Genomic DNA, 25686 nt, shown 5'->3' with positions numbered 1-25686 from the left:
ACTTTATTTCTGGAAAGCACCATGCAAGCTTTTATAGTGCTATATAGATATTTCATCCTCCTCATGCAGGCTGACCAGCTCCCAGGGCCGGCTCTAGGATTTTTGCCGCCCAAAGCAAAAACAATTTTGGCTTCCCCCCCCCCCCCGTTTTTTAATTACCCCACCCCCGGCCCCACCTCAACTCCGCCCCTTCCCCAAATCCCCAGCCCTGCCTCCTCCCCCCAGGCTCTCAAGCCTAGGAGGGAGGGGGGGGGGAGAAGCGGCGCCCGCGCTGCGGCCACTTGGAGTCTCCCCCTCCCTCCCAGGCTCTCAAGCCTGGGAGGGAGGGGGAGCAGCGGCGCGCGAAACAGCTGTTTGAGAGGTTTGAGAGCCTGGGAGGGAGGGGGAGCAGCGGCGCGCGAAACAGCTGTTTGAGAGGTTTGAGAGCCTGGGAGGGAGGGGGAGACTCCGAGTGGCCGCGGCGCGGGCGTTTTCTTGGGTAACTGGACCAGAGGACAAAACATGCTACTGTCAATTGTTTCCACTAGATCTGGGTTGGGCTTTCTTTGTACCAGCAGTTGATTAGTCTTAGAGAATCCAGGATACATGAAATTGCTAAAGGCACCAGGATCCACTAGCACAAGCTGGGTGCAATTCACCTTAGTTGTAGCTGGGACCCAGAGATTGAGAAAGAACTGTGGGTGCAGAGGATGACAGTTCGTGGCTGCCAAGATGCATATGGGCAGAAGAGCAGACCTGGTTGAAGACTCGACTCTGAGGTTACGTCCAGCTATAAACCATCTAATGGGACTGGACACAACCATATTTGTGTATGCTGGAGGTCTGGATTTAAGGGGGCACTCAGAAACTGCCCCTCACAATAGTGGCAAAGACTATTCTGCCACTGATACTCCTTCTCCTGATCTGTGAGGAGTCTTTGCGTCAAATAAATCTGCATAGGGTCTGGCTCTGGGACAGCTTGAGGCAATGGCTGGATTGAAACAGGAGTCATGGGTATGACCTCTTCTTTTCTTGGTGACGTTTGAACAAACAACTGTCAGTTCGGAGGCACAGTTCTATATACAAGTTCAAACTAGTGGGAGGTTCGAACTCTGCCAGTACATCTTTCACATTGTCATTCAGACCCTAGCAGAAATGGTATAACTGTGCCACCTCTTTCCACTCTGTATTGACAATCAGACACTGAAAATGGGCAGCACAGGCCAAGATAGACCAATAGTCCTAATGGAGAAATGCTAGGGCAGCTTCGGTGGTATAGGAGTGATTCTGATCATCAAATAGTATGGAGAAGGCATGGATAAACTTGTCAAAGTTACTGAGGATTGGGGTGGCCATTCCAGGAGCAGGAAGGCCTAATCCAGTGATTCATTGATCAATAAACTGATAATAAGTCCCACCTTGGCCCAACCATCAGGATACATCGCAGGACTCTTCAGGAACAAAAGGCGGCAGTGGTTATGAACACAACAGACTTTCTGGTGGTTCCCATCAAATCTTTCTTGCTATGGAACCTTCAGGCCATGTTTTAAAGTCAGCATGGCTAGCAGGACTGGGGTTACCATGGCTGCTGAGATCTGTGAACAGAGGGAAGCATTCTTCAGATGCAACTGGGCAACTTGACCCCAAAAGCTCTGGGACCAACTCTGTCATCTCAGTGATGGACATTCCAGGGGTCTCCATCCCAGCTGCTGGAGCTGGGCAGACTGCTCAAACTATCAGAAACTCAGAAGTGAATGGTCAGGCCGAGTGGTTGAAGCAGTGGCAGTCAGGTCTAATAGTCAAAGCAGTAGTGATCAGGCAGCCAGGGGTGAGAGCACAAGCAAGGCAGGAGCAGGAGTAGGTACAGGCTGGTGGTGGAACAGGAGCAGGAGCGGACACAGGCTGGAACAGGAGCAGGAACAAGAGCAGTCTGTCAGAACCACCAAGTGGTGGGGGATACTCCCAGCAACGTAGCAACATTGAGCAGACAGGAGTAACTGCTCTCATTGGTTGCTTATATCCCCGGTGTTGGGGTCATCTGGTTAGACCTTTGGCTGTGGATTGGCTTAGCCCTGGTTGATTGACATGGAACCCTCAGGTAATCAGGATCAGGAACATGTATGAGGCTCAGGCTCATCAGGCTCAGAAATGACTCATTACAAGTAGCCCCTTAAGCCATTTAACGCTTTCAAGCTCAAAGACATACTTCTACTGTTGCACAGGAGCATATTGCCACTCATTCAGTTGTGGACAGCACGTCACAATACAACTTCTTTCAGTAAAGGGCCTCCCCCAGAGAGCATATACATTTAGTAGCATTCTGTGGCCTCTGACCTGCCTCTGACACCTTCCCAGTAGTCGCTAGGAAAAATGTTGCAGTACACTACAGTTTATTATCATAATATCTACCATGCAAGGATTTGCAATATGTACTAGGTAAAATGTACTGCTGTCGATCCATGCTCACTTCCTGTGACTCTCCAGTACTCTAGATCTTCTGCCATATTCCTACATCTGAGTAATTGGTATTTTGTTGTATTACCAAAGCAGACTCTTAATTGTGTTTAAGATTTGGAATCCAAAGAGTGAATTTTAAGGCTGTCCATCCTTTTATCTTTTCTTCTCCAGAAGACAGTCCCTTTCCTGGGATCACTGACATATATGGACGTGGAGGAGGTCTGTGGGAATACAGAGCCAGCCTGCTGGCCTGTCGCAGCTTTGGTACACTGCCTCTGGCTTATTATAGATATGAGGATCTTCCCAAAGTGTTGACTGAAATCCATCTGGAGTACTTTGAAGAAGCTGTGAACTACATGCTGCAACACCCACAGGTAGGAACACTTGGCAATGCTCCTTCCGATAAAGGGAGCTCTCATAAGATTCTGCTTTAGAAATCCCTTTGGCACATAGGGTATGTCTAGTCAGCAATTAAATACCCACAACTGGCCTGGGCCAGCTGACTTGGGCTCATGGGCTGTAAAATTGTGGAGTAGGGTGTTTGGGCTCGGGCTGGTGCCCAAGCTCTGGGACCCCATGAGGCGGGAGGGTCCCAGAGTCTGGGCTCCAGCCCAAGCCCAAACAACTTCACTGCCCCACAGCCCAAGTCCTGCAAGCCTGAGTCAGCTGGCCTGGGCCAGATTTGGGTGTTTAATTGCTGTGTAGACATATCCCTAGTTGCCTGTTCAGAATCCCAGCTCTACTAAAGTCCATAGTGAATTACTCATCTCCCTACCTCCCTCAGTCCCGTATGAACAGTTTTCCTAATGGTTCATTTAAACTTCACCTTACAGTTGAGCCCATCACATGACCAAACACTGCCCAGTACTGCATCATACCATAAGAAGAGATGTAAAGGTATGACTATCTAGAGCTGATTCAGAGCTAGCTGCACACAGAGAAAAAGTATCTACAGTGGTTTTGCAGAGTAATAATTTGGTATTTGTAAAATGCTTTCAGATCCCCAGATGAAACGCACCATAGAAGTGTATATATTATTAATCAAAAATGTACATTTTCCGTATCTCTAACTCCAGTGGTTGGTGTTCCTGCTCATTGCTACTACGGCAACCTCAATCTGAAGTACTTAGTTATTTGGGGACAAACTATTAGTATTATAAAGGATGGTTATTTTTACACAAATGTAGGTTAGTCACTTTAGTGATATAAATGTTGGGAAAGTGCAACCCAGAAGTCAAAGTGAGGCAAAAAATGGGCGGATCCAGCTATACAAGAGGTGTGAGGAATGCAAATACACCTCTAACCCGATATAACGCTGTCCTCGGGAGCCAAAAAATCTTACCACGTTATAGGTGAAACCGCGTTATATCGAACTTGCTTTGATCTGCCGGAGCTCGCAGCCCCACCCCCCCGGAGCGCTGCTTTACCGCGTTATATCCGAATTCGTGTTATATCGGGTCGCATTATATCGGGGTAGAGGTGTATATGTGTACTGTTGGTTACATACACATGCATTCATGGCATAACCATGCCCAAGGGTCACTAGCACAGGTGTCCATGTTAAACTGTCCACTGTCCAACTCTGAATGTATTTTAGGGTTTGATTCTACTCCTAGTTAAATCAATGGTAAAGCTCCCATAGTAATAAGACCAGGAGCAAGCAAATGAAATACTCCTGTCCACACTTTACAATTGCTGGTGGTTGCTCTGGGTTGCGGGGATCAGTTCGGCTAATTCTGCAATGTTTGAGTATGCTAAAATATACACTTCAGAGCATGTGCTGAGTGTATAGGCTATACCATATTTATAAGCTGCCCTTGGGTGACAGTATATAACATGTGATAAAAGAATTAAGGAGGAATTTCATGTAACACACACTGCACAGCCTATTCATCAAAGCAGCTTTTAGGAGATTGCCATCAGATTGCACAGGGACCTGCCTTCTAACTCATTCTGACAAGCTGATACTAACGAGTATCTGCCAGTCCCTGACACGTACAGCCCTCAACCAGTTCCTGCAATCTGCCCTCAGATCTGTCCTCTCTGATATCAATTATCTTTCCACAGTGTCAGTAGTTCGTGGCCTAATGACTGGAATTAGAACCAGAATTTCCATGCCAAAGGAAATTCCAACATTTTGAAATTTCTTTTCACTCTGATTTGGAGCAAGAAGTAGCAATTTCTAAATTTCCTAAGTATAAAATTTCTAAAAACATTTCATTTTGAAAATATCAAAACATTTCATTTAAAAAATCAAAATACTTTTTTTTATTTTGACTTTTTAAAAATGTTTTATATTTTATTTTACATTTTTATATTTTATTATACATTTTATATTAGTATTTTTATTTTTAAATTATTTGAATCTTTTTTGAATATTTTATGTTAACATTTCTTTTATATAACACAAATTACCATATCTATTAAACCAATAAGTATAGAATAACAATCCACACTGGTCAATTGTAATTGATATTTTAATCAGTAATTGGTAATTGGTTTGGTAATTGTGAAAAGCAGAAATTGTTTTTCTAGGACATTAAAACTAGCTGTTACTCTAATTAGTACTGCGTAAAACATCTTGGCTTCTTTTCTTGTTCAAAGGATCAAAATGTTTAATTAGAAGTACAAACAGGAAACATTTTGAACAAGCAAATAAACTAAGCTGTTTTGCTCACTACTATTTAAAGTAGCAGCTGGGTTTAATAGCCTGGAATCACTTTTCTGTTAATAATTAATTACCAGTTTTAACACCGCTTACAAATGACCAGAGTGGGTTGTTGTTATTCTATGGGAATTGCTTTGGTACTTGGTATTATATATTTTAAACACTAAATTTTAAAAAATACTATAATATATAAGCAGCTTGGGGAGATGGCTCTTTGGACATCGGGCACCCTAGGCTGCCCGAGTTCCCAATTCCCCAGGCTGCTCGACTCCCAGGAAAGCTGGCTCCCAAAGCTGCCCAATAAGCAGTCATCTGGCTATCCTGGCAATCTGGCAAGTGAATTGCCTGGGGAGAATGGGGAGTCGACTGCCATGGGTTCAGAAAAGAGCCACAAGACTATTTCAGAATCTGAAAAATCAGCCTCACTGAGAGATTTAGGAAGCTCAATCAATTAATTTTCTCAAAGGGAACGCTGAAGGAGATATCTAACTCTAGAGAGGTTAGTAACCTAACGGACAAAGGCATAAAAAGTTGGTTAAAAATTCAGATTAAACCCATAAAGTGCTTATTTTTGATAATAATGGCATTTATGATTGGAAAAAATTTCCAAGGCATGTGGTGGATTCTCCGTCACTTGAAGGCTTTAAAGGAAGATTCCATGTCTTTCTAAAAGACATGGTCCAGATCAGTAAAGAGTTAGGGGCTGATGCAGAAATTATTAGGTGAAATTCTATGGTCTGTGTAAAGCAGAGCATCAGATTAGATCACAGTGGTCTCTTCTGGCCTTAAAAATCTATGAATTACATTAAAGACTGGCTCCTGAGCTGATTCTGTGTAGTAGAAAAATTTAGCACTGCCCATCATGACTTACACCCGTAATATCACTGATTGTGGTCACAGAGTCTACTTGAGCGTTGCCCTTTACTTGCATATTCTGTAATCATTTACATTAGTTTAAATGTGGATCCCAAGTCCTAACATCAGAATGGAAGGGTTTACATCCATTTTTCACAAATATAAATGAATACAAAAGGTGCAGGTCACCAGCAGTGAATCAGATCCATTGTATTCATTTATCAGAGGGGTAGCTGTGTTGCTCTGTATCCACAAAAACAACAAGGAGTCCGGTGGCACCTTAAAGACTTAAAGACAAATCACTGGCCATCACGTATAGCCCCTAGCTAAAACCTCTCCAGCACGTCATCAACGATCTACAACCTATCCTGGAAAATGATCCTCTCACAGACCTTGGGAGGCAGGCCAGTCCTCGCTTACAGACAGCCCCCCAGCCTGAAGCAAATACTCACCAGCAACTACACACCACACCACAGAAACTCTAACCCAGGAAGCAGTCCCTGTAACAAACCCCGTTGCCTACTCTGTCCGCGTATCTACTCTAGCGACACCATCATAGGACCCAATCACATCAGCCACACCATCAGGGGCTCATTGCCGCATATCTACTAATGTGATATATGCCATCATGTGCCAGCAATGCCCCTCTGCCATGTACACTGGCCAAACTGGACAGTCTCTACGTAAAAGAATAAATGGACACAAATCAGACATCAGGAATGGTAACATACAAAAGCCAGTAGGAGAACACTTCAATCTCCCTGGACATTCAATAACAGATTTAAAAGTAGCCATCCTTCAACAAAAAAACTACAAAAACAGACTTCAAAGAGAAACTGCAGAGCTACAATTCATTTGCAAACTTAACACCATTAATTTGGGCTTGAATAGGGACTGGGAATGGCTGGCTCACTACAAAAGCAATTTTCCCTCTCTTGGTATTGACACCTCCTCATCAATTATTGGGAGTGGACCACATCCGCCCTAACTGAATTGGCCTTGTCATCACTGATTCTTCACTTGTAAGATAACTCCCTTCTCTTTATGTGCCAGTATATTTATGCTTGTATCTGTAATTTTCACTCCATGCATCTGAAGAAGTGTTTTTTTACTCACGAAAGCTTATGCCCAAAAAATCTGTTAGCCTTTAAGGTGCCTCCGGACTCCTCATCGTTATTGTATTCATTTGTTATTGTGGCAGGTGTAAGTGCAAGTATAAGTGCAAACCAACTTCCCTATGAGTCCGTATTGAATCCAGCAGAGTATAGGGGGAGATATGATGACACAGAGATACTGTCATTCTGATGTTACACAAAAATTTTTTGGTACTACATAAAAAACTTTTGGGGCCCTGCCACAGCATTTTCATAAGAATCAGAGAGTCAAACCCCAGGGTCCTGACTATGTTCCAGTTTGAGAAATTCCATTCTGCCAGCTGAATTTCCTTTGTGATTTCAACAGGATACTGGATTATTCTTCACTTCCTGTTGTATATACTTGTATGTATTTACACTGCATTACTAAACACTTTCATACCGAGCTGTCTGCCCTTCAGTGATAGCTGAATAGATTTCTACATTGGAGACACACTCAGTGTGAAATCTGGGATCTAGTAGAATGAGAAGGAAAAGAAAAATACCAGATCATTTAGTTTTCAGCTCAGTGCTCACTGGAATTTCCCTCCCTTTATCCATCAGGTAAAGAGTCCAGGAGTTGGGCTACTTGGAATCTCCAAAGGAGATGAACTGTGTCTCCACATAACCTCTTTCTTTAAGAACATCACAGCCACTGTCTCCATCAATGGCTCCATGATCAGTTCACCCCCCGACGGCCATTACAAGGATGTGACCATCCATCCTCTGTTCCTATGACCTGAAACGTATCAGATCACAGAGTCTGGATTTCTAGATATTTTGGACATGTATAACGACCCATTTCATGAGCCTGGTTGCCAAAGCTTGATCCCACTAGAGAAGGCTGAGGGGCACTTCCTCTTCATCGTTGGCAAGGATGATCATATCTTTCAAAGTGAGTATTTGGCTAATAAAGTCTCTCATAATTTGCAGGGTCATGGGAAGGAAAAGCCTGAGATAACCAGTTACCCTGGAGCAGGGCATATTATTGAACCCCCCTTTTTCCCTCTATGTCCAGTGGCAGCATGTGAATTTGTGAACAACCTGGTTGTCGTGGGTGGTGAACCCAGAGCTCACTCTCAAGCACAGGTGGATGCTTGGCAGCAGATCCAAACCTTCTTCAACAAGAATCTGAATGGCAAATTAAGCATAACACATAGCAAGCTGTAACATCTCTGATTTGACATGTCCTTTTACACATAAGGGGTCCAATTCTGCTCTCAGCTGCATTCATGCAGCCCCACTGAAATCCCTGAGTTTGGTTAGCTGTAAGTGTGAGAATTATTTGTCTTAAAGTTTCTGGATTTTCAGTGGATATTTTTGCTATAGGTAGAAAAGAGCAGATACACTTTAAGAGGGCAACTGACAAACCCTAGAGCTAATTTTTTAAGAGTAAATTCCGTTCTTCAGTGCTCTCCAATCATCTTGGATTACTTGCAAGACTGTATTTGTGTTCATTACATTGAAGATTGATTGTGATTACACTGGACTGATGAACTGTTGATTGTATGCTGATGTGTTTCTGGGTGAATTAATAAATTCTTGATAAGTTAAGAATAACCAAGTGTCCTGATTTGAGAAATACTGTCCAAAAAAAAAAAAAAGGGTTGATATGAAAAGAACCATGCATTAAATCAGACAGCTAATTGTCCCCTTCCAATTAGGGCCTGCCCCTGCCCCACCTCTTCCCACCCCTTCCCTGCCCAGCGGCAGCATGTCGGTGACAGAGCGTCTCCCGCCTACATAGCGCTGTCCATACTGGCGCTTCTGTCGGTGAAACTCATTTCACACCCTGACTGACAAAAGTTTTACTGACAAAATGCTAGTGTAGACCTAGCCTTTGTTTACAAAGATTAGCAAATGTCTCCTTTTCAGCAATACAGTAACTCCTCACTTAAAGTCATCCCGGTTAACATTGTTTCGTTGTTACGTTGCTGATCAATTAGGGAACATGCTCGTTTAAAGTTGTGCAATGCTCCCTTCTAACGTCATTTGGCAGCTGCCTGCTTTGTCCACTGCTTGCAGGAAGAGCAGCCCGTTGCAGCTAGCTGGTGGGGGCTTGGAACCAGGGTGGACCGGCAGCCTCCCTATCAGCTCCCCGCTCCCCTAAGTTCCCTGTGCTGCAGCCGCCCAGCAGGCTATCAATCGGCAGTTCAGCTCTCCCTCCCCCCACTGCCATGTACTGCTCCTGCCCTCTGCCTTGGAGCTGCTCCCAGAGACTCCTGCTTGCTGTGCAGGAGGGGAAGGAGGGGGGCTGTCAGGGTGTCCCCCTCCCCCTTGCTCCTGCACCCCGCTTACCCCTTCTCTATATAGAGCAGGGAGGGGACACTGATGGAGAGAGACAGAGAGAGCTTGGGGCAGCAGCTGCTGTCTCAACTTCCTGATCCACTTAAAAAGACGATGCACTTAAGAGTGGTTCAGCTTACTTAAAGGGGTAGTGTGCATATCTCTCTCTCTCCCACACACAAGGTGTGTGTCTGTCTCTGTCTGCTATGCTGTCTCCCCTCTCTCCTGTTCGTGCTGCCTTGATGAGAGGCTACATTAACAACAATGTGTTAACCCTTGAGGGCTCAGCCGAGTGCTAGTTCATCATTTAGCAGCAAAGCATTCCCTGGGAAATATCCCTCCCTCTTCCACCCTCTAATTTCACCACCTCAACCAAGCTTCACAATCATCATAGCTGTGAACAGTATTAAATTGTTTGTTTAAAACGTATACTGTGTGTATATCTATATAATATATAGTTTTTTGTCTGGAGAAAAAAAAATCCCTGGAACCTAACCCCCCTCTATTTACATTAACTCTTATGGGGAAATTGGATTCGCTTAACATCGTTTTGCTTAAAGTTGCATTTTCCAGGAACATAACTACAACGTTAAGCGAGGAGTTACTGTACATAGTCTAAACCATTCTGGTGTTTTAAATCACAATAGCATTTCAATATCCTACTTAAATCATTACAAGAAAATTTATAAACTGCATTCCAATCTATAATTGAACCTGGAAAAGATGATTTATGGGTAAGGATGAGGTATTCTCCTGGAAGCTTCTGTACCTGTCACTTATTGGGAGAAAGAGGAAATTTTCTGTTTCTCTAATTAGCCTGAATATTTCATTTAATAAAACAAGTAACTAAGACAAATATGTAAGCTATTATTTCTTCAAGCACCATGTATATTCAAATACTTAAGTATTTATATTTTAATAAAGGCACAGGCAAGTTTATAAAAACCTAACATAAGAATTCATTACAACAATTTTATTAATAACCATTTTTGCATCAATATTAGGAATCAACCCCTACAAATTACTACAATTTTCATCAGTATAAATGAGGTCCTTCATAGTGGCTCTTTCGAAGCGGAGAGAGGAAGGAAGCTGCCGTCAGTGTTACACTAGAGCCAGTCCCCACTCCCCAGCACTCACCCAAGCGCACCCCCGGGCGGAAGGTGATCGGTGCATCAGTCCTCCCGCAGTGCGGGCGGGGCGGCCTGAACCCGCACGATGGCATTAGCCGCCCGGGTCACGCTCCATGGAGCTGGTACGTTCTGCGCGCAGACGCTGCTGCTCCGACCCTGCCACCGCTTGCTCAGGCGCGGCCAAGCCCGGGCACTGGGGGCCGCCGCCGCCGCCAGCACCACCACCACTTCCTCCATGGCGCCCAGTGTTCAGTTCTCGCCCGCCCAACGCAGCCTGTTCGATGAGCCGCTGGCCATCACGGTGCAGGGGCTGTGCCCGCAACAGGAGGTCACTCTCCGTCTGTCTCTGCAGGACGAGGGGGGCGAGCTCTTCCAGTCCTGCGCCCGCTACCAGGCAGAGAGCAGCGGGGAGCTGGACGTCACCCGCTCCCCGGCGCTGCCGGGACTGGGAGGCAGCTTCTCCGGCCTGGAGCCCATGGGGCTGTTCTGGTCCCTTCAGCCCCAGAAACCCTTCAGGCGGCTGGTGAAGCGGGATGTGCAGAGCCCCTTCTGCCTGGAGCTGGAGGTGTTCGAGGGCCACGGGCCCCTCCCCAGCCGGCTGCTGGCCAGGGGTGCCCACGAGCGGGGCTTCCTGCGGGACGGGGTGAGGAGGATCCCGGTGCGAGAGGGGAGGATCCGGGCCACACTTTTCCTGCCTCCTGGTGAGTAACCGGCCACTGCCCCTACGCCTCCCTCCTCGGGGCTTCCACCGGCAGCCGGGCAGGGCGCAGCCCCTCAGCCTGCTGAGTCGCGCGTTCCACAGGGCGTCGGGATTTCCCGCCTCATTTCCAGACGGAGTCCCGGGGAGCCCCTCTCACTGCTGCTGAATGTTACACACAACCCTGCCCCGCGCCAAAAGCGAGTGGCCCAGAACCATTCAAAAACGGGCTTCGCATTAAAGTGCAGCCCCCTCCCGCAAAGCCGCACATAATGTCACTCCACTAGACCTCAGTCTTCCATTCGACATCCGTATAAACACCACACACACAACTCCCACCTGTTCATGCTCTCTGTATGTGTGTGTATATATATCTCCTCAATATATGGTTCACTCTTTATGCATCCGAAGAAGTGGGTTGTAGCCCACGAAAGCTTATGCTCTAATAAATTTGTTAGTCTCTAAGGTGCCACAAGTACTCCTGTTACCACACACACAGGAGTTTTCAGCTTCCAAAATAAACCTTCATACACCGGGGCTCTCAGAAGAGTAGCACAGGAACTGCCCTATGGCCCACGGAGCCCCTAACCTAGGGCACACACCCATCGCTATAGTATCTAAGCACCAATGAGGCTGAGCCAAGGATGCAGTCCTCCAAACACCTTCATAACTTCACTCACTCCATACTGGGAGCATGGCTAATGCCACACCAAACAACGAGGAAGGGAGGTGGCGGCGGCGGCAGCAGCAGTGGTCACCTTTATCCTGTGGGTTCTCACCTAAGATGTGGGAGACCCTGGTTCAGTTCACCCTTCTGCCTGATAAGGGATTTGAATGGGGATCTATCATCTCTCTGATGGTGTCCTAACCACTGACTATGGCAGAGGTCCTCAAAGTGTGTGGCATTTACCTTTACTTGTGACTGTAACGTTTGAAGGGCGGGCACCAAGGAGGGCTGCCCCAGCCAGGCAGGATGTCCCAGCTGGGGACAGGTGGGTGGAGGTGGTGAGAGAAAGAGGGACCTGCGGGCCCTCACACTCCAAAACCCGCCCGAGGTCCCTAAGGGTGTGTGGAGAACAGTCTGGTGGGGTCTGGACTAGCCACCAGAGGGTGGGGAGGGAGCGTTACCCAGCCCTTCCCCTCGACACCCCCAGCTCTGCTCCAGTCCCGCCCCCCAGCCGTGTCCCTGGCTCCCATCCCCAGCTGCAGCCTCAGCCCCCTTAACCCTGTCCGGGTCCATCCTCCCCCATCCGCCACGGCCCCGCTCCTGGCCCCAGCTTCTGCGGGAGCACGGACGGGGTAAGGTGGGGCATGACCCTCAAAAGTTTGGGGACTGCTGAACTATGGGATATTCTGATGCAGGTTGGTCTTAGTCTCTCTTGTCAAAGCCTTTAAATATTAATTGATCCAGAGAGAGAATCATTCTATAGTCCAATGGTTAGGGCACTCTCCTGAGATGAGATAAAACCCCTCCAGTCCCTTCACCTCGACAAGCAGAGAGAGGAATTGAACCAGGTTGTCCCATATCCTGAGTGAGTATAATAATCACTGGGCTAACAGTTACAAGAGAGTCCACCTCCTCTTCCTCCCCTCTGCCATTTTGAGCGGAGGTAGGTAAGCATCCAAACTGCTTGCAAGAAACAGGTTAGGCACCAACATGGCCTAACTCCAAGAAAGGGGTTCCCAGCTGTGGAGGGCTAGTGGACATAGGCACCTAACGCCCTGAGAGGGGTTGTGCTTAGGACACACACCTCTTGTCACATCTCCCATTGGCTAACACGTGGCTCCCCTCCTTGTGTGCTGGCTTTTGAAGATTGCTTTCTAAGGTGCCTGTCTCTCCCTATTCATTGAGACTAGGCACCTAACTCAGGCTTTGTGGATTCCAGTGACTTTTCAAAGTATTAAAAGATAAGGATTGCAACACCTAAGGCCCTTTGTGGATCCAGGCCTAACTGACTTTTCTGACCTGGATATAGTATGAAACAGCCATTATGGGGTTGGCTGGGCTCCCAAAGGTGTCCATGCTGAATTTCTTAAATCTGTCAATTAACCTGAATGCTATTGATCACAAACTGTCAATACATTTGCAGACTTTTGCAATGATTCCCAGGCTGCATTCCTTACTTTCTGCAAGCCAAGTTCCGAAAGGGAGAATTGCTCATATGCCTGAGGGCTATCACATGCGGGGAGGGGGACTCTAGTTCATTATCCTTCTTGCTCAACAATGGAGCTGTTCAGGAGGTTAGTGAGGAAGTATGGGGGATAAAGAGGGTTGAGCTATGCCTTCAATAACTAGTTTTCTATATATTTCCATCTTTTTTGACTTGTTAGTTTGGTGAAGTATCTTAGGCCATGATTAACATAGACTCTGGCAAAGATGAGGGATGGACTGAAACTCAATCAAGCCGAGACAGTGCCAGAAATTATATTAGCAGCCTTGACTGGTGGGGTATGCTCACTCTTTATTTCTCAGATTCTTAACCTTGGAGTCTTTCTGAAGTCTACAGTTGCTCTTCATGTGCCCTGGGATCAATGTTAGTCAAGACCACTTTTTAATCATTTATACTTGACAAGAAGACTGCATCCTTTTCTTTTGCATGCAGACCTCACCAGTGATAACCAGAAATTTATCTAACATCAAAATTATCTGAATACAGGTCTTTCTATGTAGGGCTGTACTTAATGGCTTGGATACAGAGTACATAAGACACCAACTCTTCCCATGTTGTACCATGGCCACTGCAGGAATGTGTTGTGTGTTTGAATTTAATAATTTGAGATTATCAAATAGGCTCAAATGGAATCGTTTAATCAAAGATTAACAATCAGAGATTAGTACAGCACTACACAGAATACAGGAAGACATACTTTACCACCCCAAAGATGGTGAAGAGAAGGTAATTTGGTCCCTTCCTGTGTACCCAGTGGAATGCTGACAGTGTTCGTTCCCAATCCAAGTCCGCAAACCTCTGTCCTTTTATAGAGTGTGAGACAAAGAAGCTCCTTTTTGGAGGGAAAATACTTTCCCATAATTAATTGCACTATGTGTTCTGTTTTGAAATTTTCATTGTACCTAATTACTTATGGGATTTCTTTTATGGTATCTTTAGGTTACAGAAGGGGTCGGCAACGTTCGGCATGCAGCTCGCCAGGGTAAGCACCCTAGCGGGCCGGGCCAGTTTATTTAGCTGCTGATGTGGCAGGTTCAGCCGATCGCGGCCCCCACTCGCTGCGGTTCGCTGTCCCGGGCCAATGGGGGCGGCGAGAAGCGGCGCGGGCGAGCGATGTGCTGGCCGCGGCTTCCCGCCGACCCATTGGCCCGGGACGGCGAACCGCGGCCAGTGGGGGCCGCGATCGGCCGAACCTGCCACGTCAGCAGGTAAATAAACTGGCCCGGCCCACCAGGGTGCTTACCCTGACGAGCCGCGTGCCGAACGTTGCCGACCCCTGGGTTACAGGATCAATAAGCCAAAGGGAATTCTAATTTGGTCATTATTACTGAGAGCTGTGACAATCAGCAGTTCTTATTGAGTTTATAAACGTCTTTCAATGGATCCTTATTTAATCCATTACAGAAAACATGTGCAATAACAAATATCCCTTATCAATCATCCAGTTTTGTTTATAACATACTTCTGTAGACACTTTTAGTAGTTTGAGGGCTATTTTCCCTGGACATTCATTCATTCATTGATTGCCCTACATAAATATATGTAGGGCAATAAATAGATACACAGAATAAAAATGCATATAATAGAATTAAGAGTGTTTAACATACAAAAATGATAAAAGTTAATATTTAATAAGACAGGAGGGACTCCAGCTAACACGCACCACCTGATTATAAAAGGGAGGTAACAACGTGTTCTCAGTGAAGTCCAAGACTCTGAAACTTGTCTTCTGCCCTGGGCCGACTCCAGCGTTTTTGCCGCCCCAAGTGGCAAAAAAAAAAAAAAAAAAAAAAGCCGCGATCGGCGGCAGCTCTACCACCGCTGCTTCGTTCTTGGGTGGCAATTCGGTGGCAGGTCCTTCCCTCCGAGAGGGACTGAGGGACCCGCCTCTGAATTGCCACCGAAAAGCCGGACATGCCGCTCCTTTCCGTTGGCCACCCCAAGCACCTGCTTGCGGTGCTGGTGCCTGGAGCCGGCCCTGCTTCTGCCTTGGTGCACTAGATCTTGGATTTGATTACCTGCAGGACCCATTGCAAGAACCACCTGTTTCTGAGGCCTTCTCTAAGTATGGGGCAAGGTGGAGTCAAACTGAGAGACTGATGAAGGTTTAAAGGAATTGGAGACTTGTGTCTGCAATGTGGCTGAATTTTTTTTCTTTTTGGTAAATTTTATTGAATAATAAAGATTTCTGGCACCTAAATCATAAGATAGACATGTCGGGGAAATCGCAATCAATAATGGCTTGTCAAATAATCCTTGGTTTCTTCAGTAATTGCAAGAATATGTATTATTATACAGACCTGCACATGACATAGCAGGTTTTCTATTCTAATCTCCGAAGTATTTAGTAGTTTATGGAGAGCCTAGTGAACCTTCATCTTGTAGCTTTTCTTTTAAAAAAAAAAAAAAAAAAATTTTTTTAGAGCAAGGTAAGTCCAAATGGTTTGAAATTTGGAATGTAAAGGAAGAATTTTGAGCTAATTGCATCCCTTTATTTGGTTTCCTACAGAAGATGGCCCCTTTCCTGGAATCATTGACATATATGGTACTGGAGGGGGACTTCCTGAATATAGGGCAAGCCTGCTGGCCAATCATGGCTTTGCCACACTGGCTCTGGCTTACTATGGCTATGAAGATCTCCCCAAAGATATGAAGGAATTCCATCTAGAGTATTTTGAGGAAGCTGTGAACTATATGTTGCAACACTCACAGGTCAGTTTATTCATGGGTGTTCCCATGATACAGGGAGCTCTCATCATAAGGCTGTTGTAAAGCAATATTTGATACACAGCTGCTGTGCTTAAAATCTCAGCTCTATCAAAGTCCATTGTAAACAACTTGTATTGGTAATCCTCTATGACTGGTCCATTTGAGCTTTGCATTTTAGCTGGTACCATTTCCTGGGGGGTGTCTTACTGACACCCCCTCCACTCCCCCAACCCACCCACCTACACATCATTATAAAATTCTACTGAAGTTGTGTTTGTTTCTTTTGAGGGCTGTTGCCGGAGATTCTCGAGCTTCCAAAAGGGGTTTTGTTTTATTTTTTCTGTAGATTGGCCATGACAGAGTATTTTTATGCATGGCAAGCTTCTGTGATCCACAGTTCAAGGAAGTCCACAAACACTAAGTTATTGCCTTTTAGTTTAAGAAGCTGTTATGGTCACTACTAAATGTTAAAATTTTGTATTCTGGAACTGCATTTGTTTCCAGTATCTGGTGATGGATATTTTGAGGCCTTGTCTTTGTACAGTTTATAATAGCCACAACCACTAGAGCCACTCTAATCTACCCCAAAAGTCTATTGGTAAAATCCCCTTTCTCTCCCACCATACTGAGCACAGGATGCCCCACCCTCTTTGAATGCTGTCAGTGCCTCCCTCCCCCATTATATTTTCTATCATGTTAAAGTTCCATGCCCTTCATCTTTTGAAGGGCCTGCATAATTTTACCCCTACCTCCAGTTCTTTGAAGCCAGTGGAGTTGCAGCCACTTATGCTAGTGGTGAAACAGGTGGTGAAGGAGAGTAATCTTAGTAAACTATGGCACAGTCTTTAGTTAAGTGTTCATATTTGAGTGTCTTACACTTGATGAGCACTCTGGAATCATTATGGAGTTAGCCAACCTGGTTAGATTAAATCCTTTACAAATATTTTATCTCCAAAATCATGCAGTTTTTTATTGTAATGAATTTGCATTTATAAATGGGAAACTATATAGGAAAGTACTCTGGAAGCACCAGTGACAGTTCCATAATTACGGTTGAGTATTTTGAACTAAGAGCAGGGATTCAATTACTGGTATTTTAAAGAAGATTACAGTGTATCCTTTCCAAAATTACAGCACTTATTCTTTGAGTAAATTCTTATAAATGTCTTTCTTTACAAGTACATTGTGAGTAGTTTGAGATAAAAAATAATTAAAATGGGCCCTTTTAAGAATTCTTTTTCTATGCCAAATTATCTTAATAATAGAATAATGTGGACTCTTCAAACTTCCTGAACAGTTTTGTGCATCAGCTACAGTTGAAGAAACATTCTCGGGATTAATGTTCATTTTTAGCATTATTATTAACTGAACGTTTCTCCTTCAGCAGCGGTAGAAGAATAATGATGTTCTACAGAGAATTCAGTGAAGAACTGGCCCCTTTCAAAATGGGTGCCATCTCTCATTTTCCCAATGAGAGGGATGCCGAGCTGCCTTCACATTGCTGGCCAGGGCGGAAAACATTTTTGGTGCCTTCTCCCAAGCAGCTGAGAAGGGGGGGGGGGGAGGGGAAGGCCAACCAATCAGCAAAGCAAAAATGGCCAACCAATTGGAGTGGAGGGAAAAAAAGCCAATCTGTGCCAGCACCCCCTGGAAGAAGGTACCTAGAGCAACTGCCCCTCTTACCCGCCCCTAGAACCGGTCATGGGTGGCTTCCACCAGTGACCACTATGAGGGAGGACAAATTGAATGTACAGTATCTTTAAAAATTGGTTTTACTCTCATCTGGGGCTGCAAACCCTATTGTGCACTAATTATAATATGGTTATTGTATTGCATCAATATAGACTGGAGTTAAAGTTGTTTGGGTGCCTTAACTGTGTTTTATTGTATCTTAATATGTTTGGATTTCTTTAAGTAGAACCCTAACTCTGAATTTCCTGGGCTTGTAATACTTGGTGTGAGGATAATTAGTATGACAACTGCCATCTTATTTGACACCAGGATTCAACTAGGGACCTCCAGAGTTCTAAGCACAAATCTATCTACTGATTGAGCAAAAGAGCCAGGTTCCATAGCTGGGAGTTGTAAACAACTTGCATCCTCTTTCCCTTCGGCACAGTGGAGGAAGTATAACACACATGTCCAGTGGGTACAACAGCATCTCTGAAATGTTTTTTCTTTAAAATGCCAATACGTACTCAGTCTTAACACAAGTTTATCATAGTTTTTATCTGGGAATTAATATTCAGTATAGATGTCCTCCTCTTTCCCTAACACACTAGATCTGAAAACAACCTAGAATATAGTTGTTTTAAAATGTGTTTGCAAGTTTTTTTGGGTTTTTTTTGAGAGTAAGCTCAAACCCAGCTAAAATGCAAGGGACCCCCTCAGTGAGTTATACTTAGAAGTGAGGTTGAAGCCATTCCTCAAGCTGTGATCTCATAAACTATGCAGAATTGGGCTGAGCTAGTACATGGATGGAAGAATTATAAGGAAAACCTAGGCTACTACAGGAAAGTTTATTGCTGATTCAGTAAGTGGCTTTTCTCCTAGGAGTTAATATTAATTAGTTATCTGTAATACCATCACTTCGCAATGTAAAAACAGTCACTCTACCCCACTCCAGATGTGGCAGCATTCACTAGAGGGTGAATAGATTTCTATGAAGTTCATACAGTTATCAGAGTTTGAGCCCTTAGCACCTTTTATCCATTTGGATCTTTATAGAAATGTAAGATTATTAATTTCCATTCAGTGCTAATGAGCTCTCTTTCTCTCCCACTCAGGTTAAAGGTCCTGGAATTGGGTTACTTGGAATCTCTAAAGGTGGTGACCTATGTATCTCCATGGCTTCCTTCTTAAAAGGCATTACTGCCACTGTCACCATCAATGGCTCTGTGGCCAATGTGGGTGCAGTGCTTCGTTACAAGGATATCACCATTCCACCTCTTGGCATCAATCAGAAGCGCATCAAGATTGATAAATCTGGGATTGCAGATATTGTGGATGTCTTGAATAACCCACTAGAGGGACCTGACCGTCAAAGCTTTATCCCACTGGAGAAGGCTGAGGGGCACTTCCTGTTCATTGTTGGCAAAGATGATCATAACTGGAAGAGTGAATTCTTTGCCACTGAAGCCTCCAATCGTTTGCAGGCTCATGGGAAGGAAAAGCCTGCGATAGTCTGTTACCCTGGAGCAGGGCATTATATTGAACCACCCTTTTCCCCAATGTGCCCAGCCTCAATGCACCTGTTGATTGGCAACCCTGTGATCTGGGGAGGTGAGCCCAAAGCTCATTCTGTGGCACAAGTGGATGCTTGGCAGAAAATCCAAGCCTTCTTCCACAAACACCTCAGTGGTAAACAATGTGTAACAGGCAAGCTGTGACACACCTGGCTATAAGGTGCATTTTACAGATAAAATTACTAGTTGTTAAAGTTTACTTGGGTAAAAGAATCTTTCAGTGAGTATGAAAGGGAATTTGAGTGAATAAATCTTTAAGCTGAATTTTTTTGTTCCTCCTCTCCACTGCCCAGGTTGCTGCTGGACCTTAGAGAACCAGAGGGTTTTCTGTTTTCTCAGCCCATGGGACATGACCCACTTGCAAGTCACACCCCACAAGTTGAGGATTAGTGCACAGTAGAGTTAACTTTCAGCCTACTGTGTGGGGATTTAGCCATTACATATGATTCTCATTCTAGTCTCATGGCTTGGATTATAAGCAACTGAATTGAAATATTGTCTGTTGCTTCTGAATTAAATTTACTTAAACTGTTTGTTGGTTTGATAAGTTTCAAAATCCAGTGCCTTGCAAATCCAAGCTAAAATTGATTGACTGTAAAACCAACTCAGTGTTTTATGGAGGTTTTTTTTCATTATCATTAAAATTAAATAAATACATATTTGAGGATTTTCGTGCAGTTGTATTATAGGAAGTGCTGGCAGCGACACAGGTTAAGGTTGTCTAACACATTCCATTATAAGGCCCTATATTCAACTGATTGTAACTTTGCCAGACTTAAACTGTTTGGACTGAGATTTTCTGTGCCAGTCATCTGCCTCAGTCTGATTTTTGTTTCAGCTAAAATGGGTCAGCCATTTCCAAGAAAGAGTAGGGAACTCTTTTGGTTTTCCTGTGTTAAAATATTACAACTGCTTTATTCAGAAGTTGTAGTGCCTCAATGGTTTGGAGCAGGGACTCAAAATTTGGCAGGTGGATCACCTTAGTATCAGGGATATGCCTCTTGTTGATTTGTAAAAATCTGCCCAATTTAGCTAAATTATAAGCCTCTAGAAATTGAAGTTTGCACATGCTCATTAGAGGTTTGTTAGAGGCTGACAGTATTAATCTTTAAAGATTCTCTCTGCAATGAGCACACCCCTTCCCCATACAGCTCCTTGTGCTGACCAGACTGAGCATGATCCATTCCAAGGTTGCATGTGCTGAGCAGGACTTTTCCTGAAATTGCTCCTCCTGCCTGCTGTAGCACTAAACACAAGTACAGAGAGCAGGGAGTGTCTCTCCTTTGATCTCAGTGACCCCACTGCTGCAGCATTGGCTGTGTAGAGGGAAAGGAAAGTGCAGCCTGAGTTGCTCAAATTCAGAGGGATGAGAAGAGAACACAGTCTGTGGGAGGAGATGGAAGCAGGGGAGATAGAAACAGAAGGGGCCAGGTGGGGGGAGATGGAGCAGAAGGGTCTATAACCACTAGAGATGCACTCATTTCTGAACATGGAATACAGTCCAGAATTCCTGAGTCCCAACAAAACTCTGCTGTCAGCAAATAGCTGTCAAACCCATTAACAAAGAGTGTGTTCCATGCCTCTTTAGTGACTGGTCCACCTACAGGATAATAGCCTACTACTATAACCAATTACTCCATTGGTGCAAGTGATAGAGATCTATGCTGTGGTGGATCTAAAAGTTATAATCCTGTTGATGACCTATGTTGGGGTTAATATGGCTTCACATGATGGAATTTTTGTTTTAGTACTTTGCTTTTAAAAAATAACAACCGAGGAAATTATATAGAAAACCACCACATTAAAAGAACATTAAGGCTGCAAGATCAAGCACTCGGAAGTTATGAAATGTCAGAAGTAGTGTTGCCCATGCATATATTATGATCATACTATTTTTTCTTCTGGACTTCTGCCTCATTTCCTAACTTCTGAGTGCTTGACTTTGCAGGCTTATTACTGTATTGTCATCTTCTTATATGTAAGTTTGTATTCAGTGTAGTAAGCTGTTACATTAAATGACATGAGGGGCCTATCAGTCCTTTAACAAACAAGCAACACAAGCAAGATCCACTCCCTCAAAAAGCCTGTACATAGAAATAGATAAAAAGGATTTAATAGATTCTAGGACTGGAAGGGACCTTGAGAGGTCATCGAGTCCAGTCCCCTGCCCTCATGGCAGGACCAAATACTGTCTAGACCATCCCGGATAGACATTTATCTAACCTACTCTTAAATATCTCCAGAGATGGAGATTCCACAACGTCCCTAGGCAGTTTATTCCAGTGTTTAACCACCCTGACAGTTAAGAACTTTTTCCTAATGTCCAACCTAAACCTCCCTTGCTGCAGTTTAAGCCCATTGCTTCTTGTTCTATCCTTAGAGGCTAAGGTGAACAAGTTTTCTCTCTCCTCCTTATGACACCCTTTTAGATACCTGAAAACTGATATCATGTCCCCTCTCAGTCTTCTCTTTTCCAAACTAAACAAACCCAATTCTTTCAGCCTTCCTTCATAGGTCATGTTCTCAAGACCTTTAATCATTCTTGTTGCTCTTCTCTGGACCCTCTCCAATTTCTCCACATCTTTCTTGAAATGCGGTGCCCAGAACTGGACACAATACTCCAGTTGAGGCCTAACCAGCGCAGAGTAGAGCGGAAGAATGACTTCTCGTGTCTTGCTCACAACACACCTGTTAATGCATCCCAGAATCATGTTTGCTTTTTTTGCAACAGCATCACACTGTTGACTCATATTTAGCTTGTGGTCCACTATAACCCCTAGATCCGTACTCCTTCCTAGACAGTCTCTTCCCATTCTGTATGTCTGAAACTGATTGTTCCTTCCTAAGTGGAGCACTTTGCATTTGTCTTTGTTAAACTTCATCCTGTTTACCTCAGACCATTTCTCCAATTTGTCGAGATCATTTTGAATTATGACCCTATCCTCCAAAGCAGTTGCAATCCCTCCCAGTTTGGTATCATCTGCAAACTTAATAAGCTTACTTTCTATGCCAATATCTAAGTCGTTGATGAAGATATTGAACAGAGCCGGTCCCAAAACAGACCCCTGCGGCACCCCACTTGTTATACCTTTCCAGCAGGATTGGGAATCATTAATAACTACTCTCTGAGTACGGTTATCCAGCCAGTTATGCACCCACATTATAGTAGCCCCATCTAAGTTGAACTGGAGAAGAGATTTGCTCACATGTGTCAGTCCAAGTCAGCATGAATCCTGAGCACATTTATTTCTTAGGGTACATCTACATAGCAAAAAAAACCCAACAACATGGCAGAGAGACTCTGAGCTCTGGTCAACTGACTTGGGTTCATGCTATGGGGCTAAAAATAATAGTGTAGGCATTTGGGCTTGGGTTGGAGCCTGGGCTCTGAAACCCGGCATGAGGGGAAGGTCTCAGAGCCTGGGCTCAAACCCAAGCAGGAATGCCTACATTGGTATTTTTAGTTCCATAGCGTGAAACCAAGTCAGCTGAGCCAGGATCCGAGCCTCACTGCCACTGGGGTTTTTTGCTGTATGTGCCCCCAGTGTTGCCAATTTAGTGATTGTTTGGAAATTTGAATTGAAATTAAAACAATACACACTTTAAGAGCATATAAAGTGTATCATAAAATACGTGTATCTGAAAAAGTATAATAGATTTGAAAAATATGAACATAGACTAGCTTCCTTATACAGCTATTGTTTTTTATGACCATGTCAGTCCATTCATTTCGGTGATGTTGGCCAACCTAATAATTTCAAATTATGATTTATAAGCAAAGTCTAAATGAGCTCTTCCTGACAGCTAGTGATGGGCTGGGGGGGAAGGCTTCAGGACCAGATTGTATTTACATTCACATCTAATCTACCTAGGTATCCAGCAAATAGAGCTGCGTTGCCCAAGTGATAGATTTTGGCTGGGGTTGGGTTACAAATCACTTGAATGCGGGGGATAAAGAAATGTTGTTATTCGTGTATGAGTAAAGGACAGTAGAACTGTACTTAGCCTTTGCTGATTTAGGACATCAAGAGGGAGGGTGGGGACAGGTGTTTTGCTTGATGGTCTGCCTGAATCACAAGTACTATTTGACCTGTCTCTCTCCATTGTTTAAAGACAGAGCTGTTTAGGCTTCATAGATAGTCTTTTGTTTTGTTAAGTGACCACTACAGCTGAAATCACTGATAATCAGGTCTAAGTGCTTAGACCTGCTGTGGGAGAGTGTTTCTGTGGAAGAGACATCCCAGTCTGCACTAGCAGCGAGGTTCCCCCACTGAGAGCTCAGCTGAAATCACTGGGAGCTGGTGGAACCTCAAGAGATCAACTCGCAGAGGTCACAGTGGCAGGTGGCAGCAGAAGGTGATGGTGCTGGGCCATTAGCAACAGAGCGATGGAGTGAATGGTGGCACAATGAACAACAGTGGCCAGACCGAACAATGAGCAGATGGAGGAACGAACAAGGTACCTTCTTGCTCCCCACCTGGGAGATGAACTCATGTGAAAGCACCTCTGAACTCTGAGTCTCCACTGACCAAGGACAACACTGGTGAGTGTTAATGAGGCTGTTAAGAATGCTGGAGACACAACACAGTTCATGCGAACAAACGTGGCCATGGCATCATACTTTCTATTTAAGCAAGAGATACCACACACTACAAACTGGAGGCCAATGTTAAGTGCATTGTCACTTGTTCATCCTGAAGTTGAACACTGGTTCCGAACAAGACCAGTAAATGCTCACTATCTTTCTGCAAGAAACTCAACTGACTGGCTAGACGCGTATGGTGCAACAGTGAAAGACTCAACACTTGAAAAAGTGAAGAACTCTCTCACCACATTCAAAAAATTTGCATACATGGCTGATGAATGCACCAATGCAAATGGGCATCAAGTATTAAGTCATTGTGTACGTTATCTTGATGTCAGTGGTAGGCCAGTAGATGCATTTCTAGATGTTCAAGTTATAGAAGAAAGATTGGCTGCATCTGTGACAACCCACATCTTAGAAGAGTTAAATGCATGTCAATTGGACCCCAAACAGATGGCTGCTTGTGCATTTGATGGAGCTGCAAACTTCTCTGGAAGACATGGTGGAGCACAAGCTTTGCTCAGAGGAAAGTGTAACCCTAATCTCGCCTATACACACTGCAGAGATCATGTACTCCAACTAGCGCTAGTACAAGCTGCAGACTCTTCAAAAGACATTAAAAAAGCTATAAATTGAATGTCTTCATTATATTATTTTTTCAGCAAGAGTCCAAAAAGACTGAATATCTTGGAAAATATAGAAGATACACTGGGACTGAAGTTCAAATTAGTCTAACCTGGGAAAATCCTCTGGCTTTCTCATGAGCGATCTTTGGCTGTTGTCTTAAAATTACTCCAGCCGTTATTACTGGCTTTGGAAAGTATCTACCAAGATGGGATGGATCTAAGTAGTGAGGCTGGTGGATTACTTTTGCTACTACGTTCAGAGAAGACTATTGCCATTCTCTCTCTTGTAAGTCTACTGTTGAAACCACTTGGGTCATTAAACAATGCCATCCAGGCATCTGCTACCACAGTAGTAGATCTTTGTCCAGCAATAGAAGCTACATTTGGATCAACCAGAGAGCTATCAATTGAAAAAGTACTGGAAGAAGCAAAGACTTCAGTCCAGAAGTTGACTAATGAAGGCATTTATATTGAATCCTTAAGTGAAGAGGACAAGAAGCGTTTAAGACACAGACTTGATTCTTAAAAATCTACAACAGCGACGTCTAGATTCTACTCAACCTCTACGTAGCTTTTACAGATCCCTGTCTTATAAAACACCGACGGTTGAGTGGAGTGAGGCACTATCAGCAATGGGGCTGCCATGTGCTCAGGACAGAATAGAGAATTTGAACACAGAATGGAGTATCATACGACGAATGAATGAAGATTTGACGTCAACTTCTTTTTTATCATCACTAGTGGCTCGATCCGATCTTTATGCTATGTTTCCTGGGCTGAAAGAAGTAGGAATTCATCTCTTGCTACTCCCAGTCACAACAGCTACAGCTGAGCGTTCTTTTTCATCATTGAATAGAATTTTGTGTTTTGAAAGAAGTCGCCTTCTGCCTGATCATGTGAATGAACTAATGAGCATATCAGTTGAAGGAATGGAAGTACCGGACACACAAGAAGCCACCAAAGATGAATGCATTGCATTCAAGAAGTTCATTAACAGAGTTGTGCAAAATTATAACAAGAAACCAAGAAGGTAGTGCTTCATAGAAGGCTTGAGTAGCCAACTTTAATTTGTGTGATGATTTTAAAATCTAATAAAATGGTCATGAAACATTTTTCAGTTTTTACTATGGTGCCATACAGCC

The 25686-nt window shown here is 44.2% G+C and overlaps 2 protein-coding genes across 2 annotated transcripts; both read left to right on the top strand.

The window, feature by feature from the left end:
- Positions 1-2792: 2792 nt before the first annotated feature.
- LOC135878192 (acyl-coenzyme A thioesterase 6-like) lies at positions 2793-8262 on the top strand. The gene is given in 2 exon segments (XM_065403781.1): positions 2793-2810; positions 7657-8262. Coding segments are annotated over 2 exon segments (624 nt in total).
- Positions 8263-10564: 2302 nt separating this feature from the next.
- On the top strand, positions 10565-20027 carry LOC135877604 (acyl-coenzyme A thioesterase 1-like). Its single transcript, XM_065403101.1, has 3 exons — positions 10565-11212; positions 15889-16091; positions 18875-20027. The coding sequence occupies exons 1-3, from the start codon at positions 10597-10599 to the stop codon at positions 19475-19477; spliced, it is 1422 nt and encodes a 473-aa protein (XP_065259173.1). The 5' UTR covers positions 10565-10596; the 3' UTR covers positions 19478-20027.
- Positions 20028-25686: the final 5659 nt, after the last annotated feature.

This window comes from Emys orbicularis, chromosome 4, assembly GCF_028017835.1.
Source record: "Emys orbicularis isolate rEmyOrb1 chromosome 4, rEmyOrb1.hap1, whole genome shotgun sequence".
NCBI classification, from domain to species: domain Eukaryota; kingdom Metazoa; phylum Chordata; order Testudines; family Emydidae; genus Emys; species Emys orbicularis.
Note: the sequence above shows the minus strand (reverse complement) of the source record. Positions and strands in the feature narration are given on the sequence as shown.